Source organism: Mytilus edulis, chromosome 8, assembly GCF_963676685.1.
Source record: "Mytilus edulis chromosome 8, xbMytEdul2.2, whole genome shotgun sequence".
In the NCBI taxonomy this organism is placed as follows: Eukaryota; Metazoa; Mollusca; class Bivalvia; order Mytilida; family Mytilidae; genus Mytilus; species Mytilus edulis.
Genome location: NC_092351.1, coordinates 25,906,210 through 25,921,506, shown reverse-complemented (window position 1 = coordinate 25,921,506; position 15,297 = coordinate 25,906,210). Strand labels below are relative to the sequence as shown.

Genomic DNA, 15,297 nt, shown 5'->3' with positions numbered 1-15,297 from the left:
AGGGGTATGAGATGACACGTCCAGGTATTCAAGCGATTTCCTGTCGGGCTTGCAAGTTCATTCATCGTTTCACTTCTGCAGGTATTGACCAGTGTATGATGACTGTACACGGCCAATAACTTATAACTTTCCATTTTGAACTATCAGGTGTATAATATACAACTCTGTCTTACGTGTCATTACTAACCTCGTACGCTTGTTTATAAATAACATTTCTGGTGTAAAGAATATAATTCATAAAAATATAAATAATACCCCAAAAATAAGATTTGATGAAATTAAAATCTATTTAAACATTTTTTCCAAGGGAGAATTTGGGAAAATGTAATATATACTCGTTGTAAATAGTGAAGGACAGATTGGAACATACCAGAAATATTGATTTAAAAAAATGTACGCACTTGTCGACGACTCGTTTATACGACGTGGTAGAAAGTTACGGAACTATAGCGCAATTTGAAATATATACATAATATATAATATCAAAGTTCGAAATTAATTTCGGGATTATTTTTTTTCTTGGTATTCAATACCAGAAAAAAGAATAAATTGCTTGTCCGCTAAATAGGGGTATTTTTGTCAGATAAAAGACTTTAAGTTATATTAAAAAAATAGGGAAATATGACATTAAATTGGTTCTGTGTTTTTTTTAAACATTGTTAAAAAAAATGCGTGTCTAAGGTGAACGCCACAAGAATCCTGTAATACTAGTATGAGAGTATAGCATGTAAACATTCCTTCTTAATAATATGGTTGTATTGGAAATCTTTGATATGCATGTAATATATATATTTGCCACATGACGCCCATAGTTCTTTCTACGTGTTATACACTTGTGAAACTTAATATATAGACGAAATTTCGGTATTGAAATGAATCTACATATCACAAACAGGATGTTTAAATAACGATTTTAAGTAATCACCTAGCAAACCAATATAAACGTATGGCAAGATATGACCATGAAGGAATTTAGTTTTTGCCAGACGCAAGAACTCGTCACTATCATAAACGTATACGTATATATGCATGCAGTTTCAAATATCAAGAACAAGCGGTCGATGTCGATAGTTTCGTTTTCTAACTGTTCAGAGTTAGACATGTCACTTGTTCATTCTTGGAAGCCTTCATATTTCCCGTCCAATGATGGGAATTCTTTCTGGTTGTGTTGACTATAAATGCTTGTATGGTAATTCTGTCGTTTATCTGTACAAGTGGTTGTATTTCCTCTCCTTTCCCAACAAACAAACTAAAGAAACGCTACTAGTCTGCTTTCTCTGGAGCTCATCCTCAATGGCGCTTATACGTAAGGAAACTTACATGTATACTAATAATGATTGTTTCAAGAACAACGATGTAGGGACGAACTATTCTAAATTCGTCAATATCAGTTATGGATGACTAAAATATAAGTTTAATTACATCTACTGTATAACTTATTTGGATTAATGACGGCTATCATGTTCAACATTCACAAATATTATCATAGAATTTTAAAAAAAAATGTACAACAACCCCCCCTAAAAATAATGTCTTAGCTTAGATAATTGGTATTCTTCTCACAAAAAGTTCGTGTAAATTATTGTTCAATGAATTTAATTATGTAAGAATGAAATGTTAAAAAGAAACTAAAAAAATGTGTTTTTTTTCAATTAAAAACTTTAAAATTGCGATAGTTTTACGAGCATTTAAACACAGTCAGATTTGAATACATGTTAAGAAATTCCGGTAAAGTCAATGATATCAGAGAATGTCTCTGATGATACCAAATAGATGTGCAATGGTATATCCTTATCAAATTGGGTAATATTGCATTTAGTTTTTATTAAAGATTAAAACTACTATTTTTTACTTCATATTTGAATCTTTACGCCAATTGCCGCTAAGAAAGTAATAAAAAAATGTTTCATTTCATTTTTATACACTTTCGGAATTACGAATCTGAATTCTATTTTCTTTTTTAATATTTACACAATTAAATTATTGTATCTTTATTCTCATCGTGTATCAAATCTTAGTGTATACTCAGGCTTTCTAATCCTTTCCAAATAACAACATTCATACCTGTGTACGCTTGAACTCACACCTGCGGCTAAATAGCTACAAGGTAAACGAATTGACCTCAAGCCGAGAAATATACAGCGACCTTTACAAAATAATATTTACACTTTGCTCACACAATAGTTGCATTAAAATGATTATGAAAACAATAACGGTAAATAGAACGGAAATATTTTCAGTTCAATATCAGTAAAAATGTTCAATAAATATTTTATGAAAAAATCTCAACAATAATAAAAGAAATGTATTCGAAAACATTTACTAGAGATAATTTTATAGGAGTTCAATTCAATCAATACAAAATGGTATATGCATATTCATTTTCGTTCATTCTTATATTGTGGTTAATAACTACGACCATTCGTCAGCTGTGCGCTTTTAATTACGTATATTGTCGATAAGCTATAAGAGTTAAACAGATTTTATTTTTTCCCAGAATTCAACAAATCGGGCTAATACGTCATGACCCACTCGAGAATTTCTACCAAAAAAGTTACAAATACTTGATTTTCTCCGTTATTAGAAGGAATATAAATTTAAAACTTTGCAAATGTGTTTTTTATGTTAAGATGAACATAATTAGATGACAAGTAAAAAATCGCGGAATTTCCCTTTAACATATAACTGCAGCCGGCTGTCTTCTGTACTTTGGTCCAGTTGTTGTCTCTTTGACACACTCTTTGTTTCCATTCTCAATGTTATTGTATCACATTAATGTATTAAAAGTCTTTAAAGGCATTTTGTATTTTATCTTTTTAGGTTTTAGGAAGTTCACTTCTTTGAATTTTGCGCAAATATTCTTACTAGCAACTTCTGGTATGGCAGCAGATACTCTAAAGAAGTTCTAGCTAGAAATCAAAACAAAGGCTACATGTATATTAGATGTTTGCTATATACATGTTTGTACTTGTGGATGTGAATGTGAATTTATACATTCCATGTGAATGTGAATTTATACATTCCATGTGAATGTGAATTTATACATTCCATGTAAATGTGAATTTATACATTCCGAACATACAACCTGACACAAATTGACCCTTATCTATACCCCAGCCACCCTTAGGGCTTATACTGTTACTGGAAGCAAATTATATAGCAACTTTAACTTATTTTAAAATTATTGCTTGCTTTTTGTATTATTTATATGCTGGCAACTTATCTGTTTCAACACTCAAACTTGCCCTACATATTGGTAGATACATATACAAGAAAAAAATGTTACCCTTTTTGGTGCATCTTTATCAAAAATAACAGAAACAGGTCACAGCCTGATATACCTTCAGAATTTGTGTACAGAATCCAAACAGAAGATAAGAATATCTTTAAAATTGAATTTGTGTTGTTTGAGGTTGCCATCACCTTTTTTCATGTGAAATTAGGCAAAGAATGTAATTAATCTTAAGATAATTGTAAAACAGTAAATGTATCTACCAAATGTTATGTGTTAGATCATTTCTCAATCCATCAAATATTATCAGTATCATTCTAAGTTTATAAACCACTAAACATCTGGTTCAACAGTATTGATAAAAGTTTATTGATAGTATAAATGTTTTTCTGCAGTGACTTATTGAAATAACTCAATAACTGACCTATGTAATAGTGTGTAACTGTGTCCTATTACCTCAAGAATAATATAAGTTGATATCAATGGGAAATCATAATTTTTCATAAGTTGGGGCTCATTGAAAATAAGGGGGTGAGGTGGAAGTGGCAATGGTCCTGGAAAATGAATATCAGAAAAATGAATTAAAAAGGGGGACAGACACCTCTCCAACCCTGGCACACTGGGTCTGCCTCTGGCTTATCATTAAAAAAGTTTTTTTGGGTCCTTTAAATAATTTACAAAGCACTGTTTGAGTTACGTTCATTCTAAGATGATCCAAATTTTAGTTAAAATCATTTATCATCTAAACTTCTGGGAATAAACAGGGGCCTTTTATAGCTGACTATGCAGTATGGGCTTTGTTCATTGCTGTACATTGACCTATAGTTGTTAATTTCTGTGACATTTGGTCTTGTGTGTAGAGTTTTCTCAATGGCAATCATACTATATATTCTTTTTTTTTATAAACAAATAGAATACTGAAAGTTCATTCACATCTATAATTACAATGTAATATAATGACATAAACTGTTTTGATTTAAAACTAATGTGTTTATTCAGGTTGTTACACCATAAATCATAGATCTCTTTCAATTTTCTTATCTGTTCCAAAGCACAAAAAAAAATCATGTTGAGGATCAGCCCTTGGGCAAGAACATCATAAATTCAATAGGAAAATAAGTTTTATATCCCTTTTTTCTGCCATAGAATTAAATATACATTTTGATATGTTGGTGTAGCTGTTATTTGTTTGAAGGAAGAAATTAAAACAATTGGCATCATTCTCACTTTCTTTAATTGTAAACAACGATATTTCATCTTTATCTAAAGGATAGTAGCATAATCTTCAAAGTCTCAAAGTGTTGGTAATTGATGTTTACAAGTTTGCAGAAAGTGTTGGTTTTTTTTAAATCAGATAGATAAATTTTTGATTTAAGTAAAATAGTGATAGATTTACAGAAACTTGATTTTAAACTTGATTTTTACTTAGATTGCAGTATGATCATATATATTATCTTCATGTGTAAGTTTTTGCATTCAGGTCCCTCAATTTCATAATGATACAAATCTATTCCACCTTTGTGGTCTTCTTAATATTACAGTACAAATTGATAATTTTATGCATAAAGTACTGATCAGTTGTTACATTGATTTGATTGCTGATTAAATTTGCAATCATATTATTGTTACTGACAAATTTTGCTTACATATTTTTGTTATAGTAGGAAGTATTAGTTCTTTGATTGGTTATAGTAAATTACTACCTTCACCTACCTAGATTTTATGAATAAAATCAACTATATGAATATAAATTGGTATATTGGTTGTCGAGATTTCTGTCAGTTTTAAAACCCTAACTGCTACGGAGTTAGAATATACTTGACTACCTCAGTACCTCTGTCCATCAGTGTATATGTCTGTACTATGTTTTTCTTACATTCTACTAATCAAAGCTTCTCCATATCTTTGGGTACCAAGCTTGATATTGGTCAGCTCTACCATTTGAAACATGTTCTTATTTATCTACTATAACATTCAAAACATTTTCTTCCTTCCTGTATGCATAAGATGCATGTAAATGAAAATTTTGTCACTTCTCAGCATCTTTAAATCAGAGGTTCTTAACATTTGGTACCAAACATCATATTGGTCAACTGTACACATTTTCAGATCTGTCCTCCAGTTTACTGCATACATGCTAGGCCGTACATTGACATTTAATGTTTTACTTTTATAAATTGTTATTTGGATGGAGAGTTGTCTCATTGGCACTCACACCACATCTTCCTATATCTATGTTATTTACATTAGTGAAGATGCATGTATTATTATTATTATTATTATTATACAATATTTATATAGCGCATTATATAATTTGAAAAATTACCCTAAGTACTTAACATGAATAAACAAAAATTAAGATACATAAGGTAAAAGCAAAATATACAATCACATAAATACAATTTCTGAGCAGTGGCGTGTAAAATGAAAACATTGATTGTATGTATACGAAACATTGATTGTATGTATACGAAACATTGATTGTATGTATACGAAATGTTCTTACATTTTCTCTGCAGCTACATATGCAGAGTTCGATAGTTGGTTCCAAGCTTCATTTTAAGGTATATAGTGTGTCTCATTTAGAGACCTGTCACCCTTCGGCATCTTCTTTCTGTTTTTAGAATACATGTTGTTCTTTACATTGGAGCATTTGTGAGAAAAAAAATATTGTCCTTTTTTTCTCATTAACTACAAGTTATAGCCTCTTGATATGTGATAAGAAATTTAATGTTGATAAACTTCCCCATGTGCTTATCTAATGTCTGTTACCATATTGTATAGCATATTGTTTCCTTTCACTCAAAAGCCTGGTGAAAAACTAATGAGCAAATAGCTAACAAAACATCTTGTCAATTGGAGTCTTGTGTTCATCCTCTTACAGAGTTCTTGAAATCTTTTCCCCCTGGTGGTCTTTGAGGGAAATATGCTGGTTTTCACTATCCTTTCTATTACAAAATACTGAAATTGTGTTGCAAATTTTGGTGGTCAAATTATTAGGACCACCAGTTATCAAGAACTCTGCCTTATTTTTGTCATATTAGTATCAAATATATATTTTAAAAACAACAAGAAAAAAATGTATAAAAATCGAAGTACATGAATACTTAGATGTCAGTATCAGCAAGTATTGGAATAACTCCCAAATCATAATTTAATGGTTTTTACAAAATATAGATTTATGATTAATTTTCCATTCAATGTATGAAAAACATATTATGATAAAATTGTACTTCAATCAAATTATCTCTAGAAACACTGAGAGATTACTTCATTTCATAGGAAGGACTTAATTTTTTTAGCATTAATGGTGTATTTTAGAACGAGCAGATGCTTTTTACCTCATTGGCAGCTAAAAAAAACAAAATTTATAAAGATAGAAATGATTAAACTTGGCTGATATGTCCTTAAGAAGAAAAAAAACTATATGATTACCAAAGTCTGGTCAAGGGAAAGGGATTTGAGGTTATAAAATGGGTTGTGTGCACTGATGGATGTGAAAAAAATTGCCAATTTCAGGATGAATAGAAAAATTGTAAGATTGCTTGACACATTTGATTTTAAGGCTACAAAAATAATCCCTGTTTCACAGCTTTTGTCTTACCTGTAACGATAGTCCAGAAATGAAGACTTAGTTCTGCTGATTGGTCATTGTCAGCACTAACAATTGTTAAAGTGAAGTTTATGATTAAGTTACACAGGAAAGACATATCTGTGCAAACAGTTTATTAATAAAAATATGTTTACCCCCACCATCCTTATATTTGTATGCTCCATATTATATCTGCAGTATTTCATTATCTTTAACAAGTGCTGTGGATATATGTCATACTTTCCATCAAGGGCCCTTTATTGTAACAATGAATATTCCCATTCTTATTCTTCTTATTTTGTACTTCTTTTACACTAATATATGCCTTGTACAAGATACAAGGTTCTGGTTTCAGCACAAAGTTTATTTGTGTGTCTAAAACGCCATGACAGTCTTAGATGCAAGTCTTATGTAAGCTGTTGTATGTGTCTGGTGAATCATAAATAACTTGTAAAAGTTTGTTATTAGATGTTACAAAGGCGAGGGATATCTCTGTTTTAAAACAGTTCTTTTTTATGTGTTTTTCTCTTTAGCTTTTGATGACTATTGATCTGAGGAATTCTTTCTCTTCTATCTTTTCAAGGAATCCTTACAGTAAATAAGGAATCACTTGTGGAACGGATGTAAGTCTTACCTTTTTCCGATACACATTATTTGTTTTCCAATGTAATTTTTTTTGCTTTTCTTTCGACTTCAGAACCCTAAATGATTAAATGAATATGTTCTCATCCTGTACCAGCATTAGATATTTGCTATATGACTGTCAACAATCAATCCACCAATATTGTTGTTGATAATATTTTTGAAAGTTTGTTTATTCAGGTTTTACAGTCTATAACTACAATAAAAGAATCCTCCCAAAATGAATTAATCATTGTTAATAACATATGGCATATTATACAAACCATAAAACTATATGTTACCCTTCTATTTATACTTTGTAAGTTAATTGAATCCTACTCCCAGATTATTAAGTTTGTATGTCTATGTCTATTCCACTGATTCATTACATACTTTTTTCTTGAAATGCATGTGTTTTCATTTGATGGATTGATCCTTAAAAGTAAATGAAGCACAGTTAGAATTTTTATTGCTGCAATGCTAAGTGCATGTGTACTCTATAATCAGTTCATTTTCGAAATGTTGGAAACAAATAAATTACTGGGTTTTACGCTTCCATAGAATGCTTTTCATATAAAGATTCTATAAACAGGTTCTTAATACCTGGCAGATATGAATACCTCATGATTTCAGATTCTGTGAAAGGTCATGGTCACAATAACAAAAGTTTTTAGGTACAGAACGTCCCAATGATATTATGCTAAACTACCCTTTCCTTTGTCTTTGTCATTGTCATGGATCATGGTCATAGGGTTGCATAGCTTGATAAAAATTGTTTAACATAATAGTATATATATATATATTTATTCCTTAACCTTGTATAAAAGTTATTAGTAAAGGGCCATTGATAAAGAATGAACCTATTCAGTTTAAAGGTTAGATGTTGCAATGTCAATTTGAATAAACTTTGTTCTTTCTTTGTTAAATTTAATTGAGCCATAAAAATGATGCAAAACGTGCCAAAACAATTGAACTGTTGTCAAGTTTGTGCTGTAGGTTATCAGTACTGTACTTGCACTCATGATTTCAAAAGTGAGAGTAATAATAGTTCTAGAATAAGAAAATACACATGCTCTTGAATTAAGTCAGAATGACAGTAACAGTTCAGGAGGATTTAGAAAAGACACAGTTATGTACAGTAAATGTTGTTTGTAATTAGGAAAATGAAGGCATCATGGCTATTGTAATAAAATACAGTCATTGATAATGATGACGAATGGGTCAGTTCAGCATTTATTTAGCCATATGTTGAAACCATCATGTTGAATTACAATGGTACTGAAGTTTATAGGGTCAGCCAGAAGTCAGACCACTCAGACAACAGATTTGTATGACCAGAAGTGTTTACTGTATTGTAAAGACTTTGGCTCACAGTTTTCTTGACATTAACACTCATAATGAGATGATAATATAAACTATGATGAGATGTTAAACATCTCACTACAAAGCAATATGAGAGTCTGATATCAAGCAACTGTAGTTAAAATGTGGCAGTTTACTTATTAATTTCATGGTTGTAAAATTTATGTTAGCATTATATATAGACTTCACCACTGCAGCAAATGTGTTAGGACATATCTCCACTGAGACAGTTAGATTTTATTATTTAAGTATGAGTCTTGCAGAGCTTTTTTTAGATAATTAGAATTTTTTTAACTGTTGTGAGTTGTGGAATCTGTTTCTTTAACGATTTTTATCCTTCCTTTTCAAAGATTTGCAGAAAGTTGTGTTCTTGATATGTGATGTCATCAGACATGGTCACCTTTTATCATGACATCACAATAGGAAATTTAGAAGAATCCAAGAAATTTTATAGTCATAATTAAATTTCGACCAATCATTTGCCAAGAACAATTATTTCATTATTGAGGGGAAACATTTTTCTTAAACTGATCAAGAAATGTGAAAATAACACAAAAGTTAGGGAAATAAACACTTGCACACATTACCTATTTAGGAGATAACTGTATTGTATTTTAAGCTCCGACGGCATCAATTGGGGATTTGATGGTCGCAAATTAAGTTTACTGGGGACGCGTTAGCGGAGACAGTAAACAGGTATTTGCAACCATCAAATCCCCAATTGATGCCGTCGGAGCTTAAAATACAATATTGTTATCTCCATTCTAATGAAACTGACAGAAAACAACGTTAAAACATGTAATCAAAATCTGTCATATGCAGTCTGCGCATGCGCGTACGCCCCATAGCATCAATTGTCAATTGATGCCATGTAAGAAAGTGACGTTATCCAATCAACATGAACGTTACAAAAGTTGTTGCATTAGAATATGCTATTACCTATATTGGTTGTGAACATGATTGCAAAGCAATTTAAAAAATGTATAAAGCAATTATGTTGCTAAATTAAATTATAGCAACAGGTTAATAATTTTTTGATGGTTATAAAATGTGCATCAGCAAAAGGTTTACACACATTACCTGTAACTGTTGTGAACTTAAAATTACAAAGTAATATAAAAACAGTATAAAGCAATAAAATTGAATTTAGCAATATGTTAATAATGTTTTAATGGTTGTAAAATGTCTTTCACACAATATTTATAATACATTAATAATTGTATAACTGACAAAGATTTGAAATACTATACTATGGTAATACTATGTAAAACCAAAATCTTATCATGCTATTTCTCAGAGAGGCAACAGGTAACAAAGGGAATATATTCAAACTCACAAGCTGAAAACAAACTGACAATGGTCGACAATGCCATGGCAAAAAAAATGAAAAACAACAATATAAAACGTAACTTAAAAAACTAAAGACAGAGCAGGACAAACCCCACCATGAACAGGGGGACAAACACAGAGCAAGACAAACCCCACCATGAATAGGGGGACAAAGACAGAGCAAGATAAACCCCACCATGAACAGGGGGACAATGACAGAGCAAGACAAACCCCACTATGAATAGGGGGACAAAGACAGAGCAAGATAAACCCCACCATGAATAGGGGGACAAAGACAGAGCAAGACAAACCCCACCATGAACAGGGGGACAAAGACAGATCAAGACAAACCCAACCATGAACAGGGGGACAAAGACAGATCAAGACAAACCCACTATGAATAGGGGGACAAAGACAGAGCAAGATAAACCCCACCATGAACAGGGGGACAAAGACAGAGCAAGATAAACCCCACCATGAATAGGGGGACAAAGACAGAGCAAGACAAACCCCACCATGAACAGGGGGACAAAGACAGATCAAGACAAACCCCACCATGAACAGGGGACAAAGACAGATCAAGACAAACCCCACCATGAACAGGGGGTCAAAGACAGAGCAAGACAAACCCAACCATGAATAGGGGGACAAAGACAGAGCAAGACAAACCCCACCATGAACAGGGGGACAAAGACAGAGCAAGACAAACCCCACCATGAACAGGGGGACAAAGACAGATCAAGACAAACCCCACTATGAATAGGGGGACAAAGACAGAGCAAGATAAACCCCACCATGAACAGGGGGGCAAAGACAGAGCAAGACAAACCCCACCATGAACAGGGGGACAATGACATAGCAAGACAAACCCCACCATGAATAGGGGGACAAAGACAGAGCAAGACAAACCCCACCATGAACAGGGGGACAAAGACAGAGCAGGACAAACCCCACCATGAATAGGGGGACAAAGACAGAGCTAGATAAACCCCACCATGAATAGGGGGACAAAGACAGAGCAAGACAAACACCACCATGAACAGGGGGACAAAGACAGAGCAAGACAAACCCCACCATGAACAGGGGGACAAAGACAAAGCAAGACAAACCCCACCATGAACAGGGGGACAAAGACAAAGCAAGACAAACCCTACCATGAACAGGGGGGACTAACCATTGTTTGGGATCGTTGACTTTTCCAATACCAAATTTCAATTGTATCAATTGTTTGAAAATGGCTTGACAGATCTCAACTAAACTTGTATAGACTTTTCAACAGGACATTAAGACTGTGCACTTGCTATTTAAATTTTTTATATGAGGAAGTCTTGGGGTTTCTTATTTCAAAATATGAATTTAACAATTCCTGTACATATTATTATGATCTGGAAGGCAACACACATACATCTCCAAAGGCCTGCAAATTTTATATCACTATGATAAATTTTCATTTTCAATGCACAAAATTTGAAAAAGTAATAATTTGATATAGGAATGAATTTTGGAATACTCAGTAGAGAACATGTTGTTAACTATCAAAAATATTACACTTGTATTAGTTAGTCTACATCAAAAATGTTCTATGTCATTACAGTAATGACTTATATTAGTATAAAACATGTAACTCATTAGTAATGAAGTGTTGTACCATAGTCAGAACAGTATCTAGTGTTAATTATTACACTTTAAGTGTTTATCTCATTTTATTTATTACTTTTCTAAAAATAATAATTGTTATTTTTGTTCTAAAAATAATATTTGTTAATACTGTTCTAATTTGAGGGGAGGTATGATGTCTAAGAGAAATATCCCTTGAAAGGAAATAGATAACAGGACACAACCATATGAGAAAGTCCCATCTATAGCTCAAACATGAAACTATCAAAATTGAGATAGAGCTACTTTCACTGTCATTAGAAACACACCCCAACCACCTGAAACATAAGACATTTCAGATTGTTAAGACAAACATGAAATAAGATAGGATATGATTAAATTGAGGAATGGGGTTTTTGTTAATAAGACAGCAACTGTGCAACTGAATAATACAGTAAAATTTTCAAGTACACATATGGTTTTCAAACAAAGCATGTCACTAAAATGCTCTGCATCTAGACAAGATGAAGTTAGCATGAAATTTGAGCAGAGATAGCCAAATTCCATAATAGACAAAAACCTCAGCAATGACATCCATTAGCTGACCTATTGATTATTTGATAAAACTTTGCTGTTGCTCTTTGGTTTAAAACACAATAGATACATTTTTGAAATGTTATCATTTAGTTTTTTTTTTATTTTCTACTTTCAGGTACAACAGGCCTTTATTACTGTGGCATGAAAGTGTTATCATGTAGTTGTTGTGATGGACACTGCGGACCAAACAATGGTTGTAACTGCCCACCATGTCAAAAACTTGATAAAGAAGAGGAAGAAATTAAAAAAGAAGAGGCCAAAAGACCCAAGTTTTCCTCCTCTCAGATAATAGACTCCTGGACATGGGGACCACAACCAGGTAAGAACATATAACAGGCTATTATTTGAACTTGGAATTATTTCTAATTATGGAATTTGCTTGATTTCTTGTGATTGAATTTTTTAATAAATTCCATGTTTATTCTGTACTGCACACAACACTTTCTATTACAAAGAAAATAGTATATTTTCAATAGAATGTACTGTGCCGGGCACAACACTATCTAACCAAAATACAGTGTATGGAAAGTGTTGTTAACCGCTCAAAAGATTATAATACCAAATAAACATGGAATTTATTAAATAAAATTAAACACAAGAAATTATGCAAATTCCATAATTGAAAATAATTCCAAGTTCAAATAATAGCCTGCTATATTGACTTCAACAGAGATTTTGAAAAAAAAACCCAGAAAATATGGAACATGGTGCAGAAGAATTAACACTACAAAATTTAATCGGCCATTTGAGTCTATCAGATAATGCAATATTTTTAGGTTATTATAATATAAGAGCTAACTGTATAAAATGTTTTTATATAATTCAGTTTAGTTGCATGTAATACATACATGTATTTCCTAAGATGTGTATTTGTTTAAACCATTACAGGATCTAGGAATTTTGAAAAATAAACTTGACAGATAAATACTATTACAACATTATCGGAAATAGAGTGTTTTGAAACTTTCTATGAAATAATGCTGAGTTCACACGTAATTCTAATTCGAATTAGTTTAATTCACATTTGAAACATTTTACGTCCTACCGTCAATTCTAATTTGAATTGCAATGCGCGTCAAATTCATTCGCTAAATACTGTCCAAACAACGTTAACTTTTAATTCGTATTAACAAAAGCGTATTTCTAATGCGAATTGGATAATTCGAATTAGCCAATTGGAATCAATTCAAATTAAAAAAGAAGAGTGTGTGAACGCGATAAGGGAATTCTATTTGCATTTTAAATAACCGTAAATTTTTTGTAGATTCTGGCCAATTGAAGGAATGTCTAGACTCATTACTACATGAACATTTGAAGTTATGCACAGAAGCAGCATGTTCGTCTTTGTCAGTAACTCGCCTACAACAGCGATTGGCTGTATTGGAACGTTACTTTGTTGCCTTGGGACGTCAGACACCTATAGAAGGAAGAACACCATCAAAGAAAAGTCAGGCAAATCAAACTAACCTCAGTAAACAAAAAAGGTAATTTTACTCAAGTTTTTATCTACATTATATCTCTGAATTCAGATAAAAAGCAATATTTCAAAGCCATTTTGACAAGAAGTGAGCACCCTAGCTGCGACAAAGTACCCAGAGTAAAGTTAGTGCATACATCAATGAGTATAAAGAAAAAGTTATGTAAAGCCAGTAAAAATTCTAAACAAATGAGAGAGGTACACAATCTGACAATGCATTTATTTTAGAAGAAAGTTTGTGGACATATTATTTTAAAAATGAATAAGAAAAATGGTGTATGTCATTTAATATTTTCCTGGTAATTATTTATTTGCAGTTCCTCAAAACCAGTGGAGAAGGCTACTATTGGCTTGGCTAGAGTTGGTTCTAGAGCTGCCCTTAGCTTTGCCTTTGCCTTTCTCCGTCGAGCTTGGAGATCTGGAGAAGATTCTGATTTGTGTAGTGAGCTGCTGCAGGAATCATTGGAAGCTTTACAATCCCTCCCAGAGGCCACACTGTTTGAAGAAGGATCTGTATCTGGAGTCTGGATAGAAGTGGTGGAGAGAGCTACTAAATTCTTACACTCAGTTGTTGGAGGGTAGGCTAGAAACTTTCTTATATTGATAAAATCATTATATGGACAACTTAAGATTTTGTCAACACATTTTCTGTTGATTGAGAAGTATATGATACATCAAAGCAAAAACTATGTTTGTTCTTTCCACTATGATTCTTATGGTTGCATTTGCTTTTAGTCCTGAGAAAAAAGCCCAAATTTGAAATAATGTTGGCATTCCAGCAATAATGTGAAATTTTGTCATTATATATTTGACCGTACACTTTATATTTCATAATAATGTGTTTTGTTTGATAATGATATTTATACATGACAGTATTGGGTTATAGATTGACCCTTACATTATTAGTTAATCATAATTGTAAGAATTAGGATGATCAATTCATAGATATTCTTTATTTTACAGAGACCTAAATGGAAGTGCTAGTTCCAAAGGATCTAGTAAAATTCCAGTTCAAGACCAACAAATAGCATTATCTTTACTGTTAGAACTTTCTATACAACGAGGATCTCTAAGTTCTGTCTTGGGCTCAGTTCTGCTACTCCTGAACTTGTGGAACAATAGTCATCATGAGTTTGATAACCGTGTTAGTTGTAGTCTGAACTGTGCTCCACTTATACCAATACTCAAACGCTATGAGAAGATCCATAGTGCTAAAACAAGAGCAACAGAAGTACACAAGTGGTGTGAGGTATGTCAAATTAAGATTGAACGTGATTGAAATTGCTCTACATATTTGGTCAAACTGAGTTCTACTGAAAAATAAATAATCTGAAAAATCCATATAATTTCGTAGATCTTTATTTCACATATTGAATTTATCATGAAAATCTTAAATTTTGCCCTGTTCAGTCTGCACCAAAAACTATTTCACCTACTAGTCTTAAGACCAACATTCTGACATTATTCTTATTGGGCCAAACAAAGTTTTAC

General features: G+C 32.2%; 1 protein-coding gene across 5 annotated transcripts in view; it reads left to right on the top strand.

Moving 5' to 3' along the window:
- LOC139485190 (E3 ubiquitin-protein ligase HERC2-like) overlaps nucleotides 1-15,297 on the top strand; it is a 111,667-nt gene that overhangs the window by 28,904 nt on the left and 67,466 nt on the right. For all 5 annotated transcript variants that reach the window (XM_071269436.1, XM_071269435.1, XM_071269438.1 and 2 more), the window contains 4 exons: nucleotides 12,445-12,648; nucleotides 13,594-13,813; nucleotides 14,124-14,384; nucleotides 14,770-15,055. In XM_071269436.1, coding sequence (XP_071125537.1) covers nucleotides 12,445-12,648; nucleotides 13,594-13,813; nucleotides 14,124-14,384; nucleotides 14,770-15,055 — 971 coding nt within the window. The remainder of the gene's footprint in view (nucleotides 1-12,444; nucleotides 12,649-13,593; nucleotides 13,814-14,123; nucleotides 14,385-14,769; nucleotides 15,056-15,297) is intronic.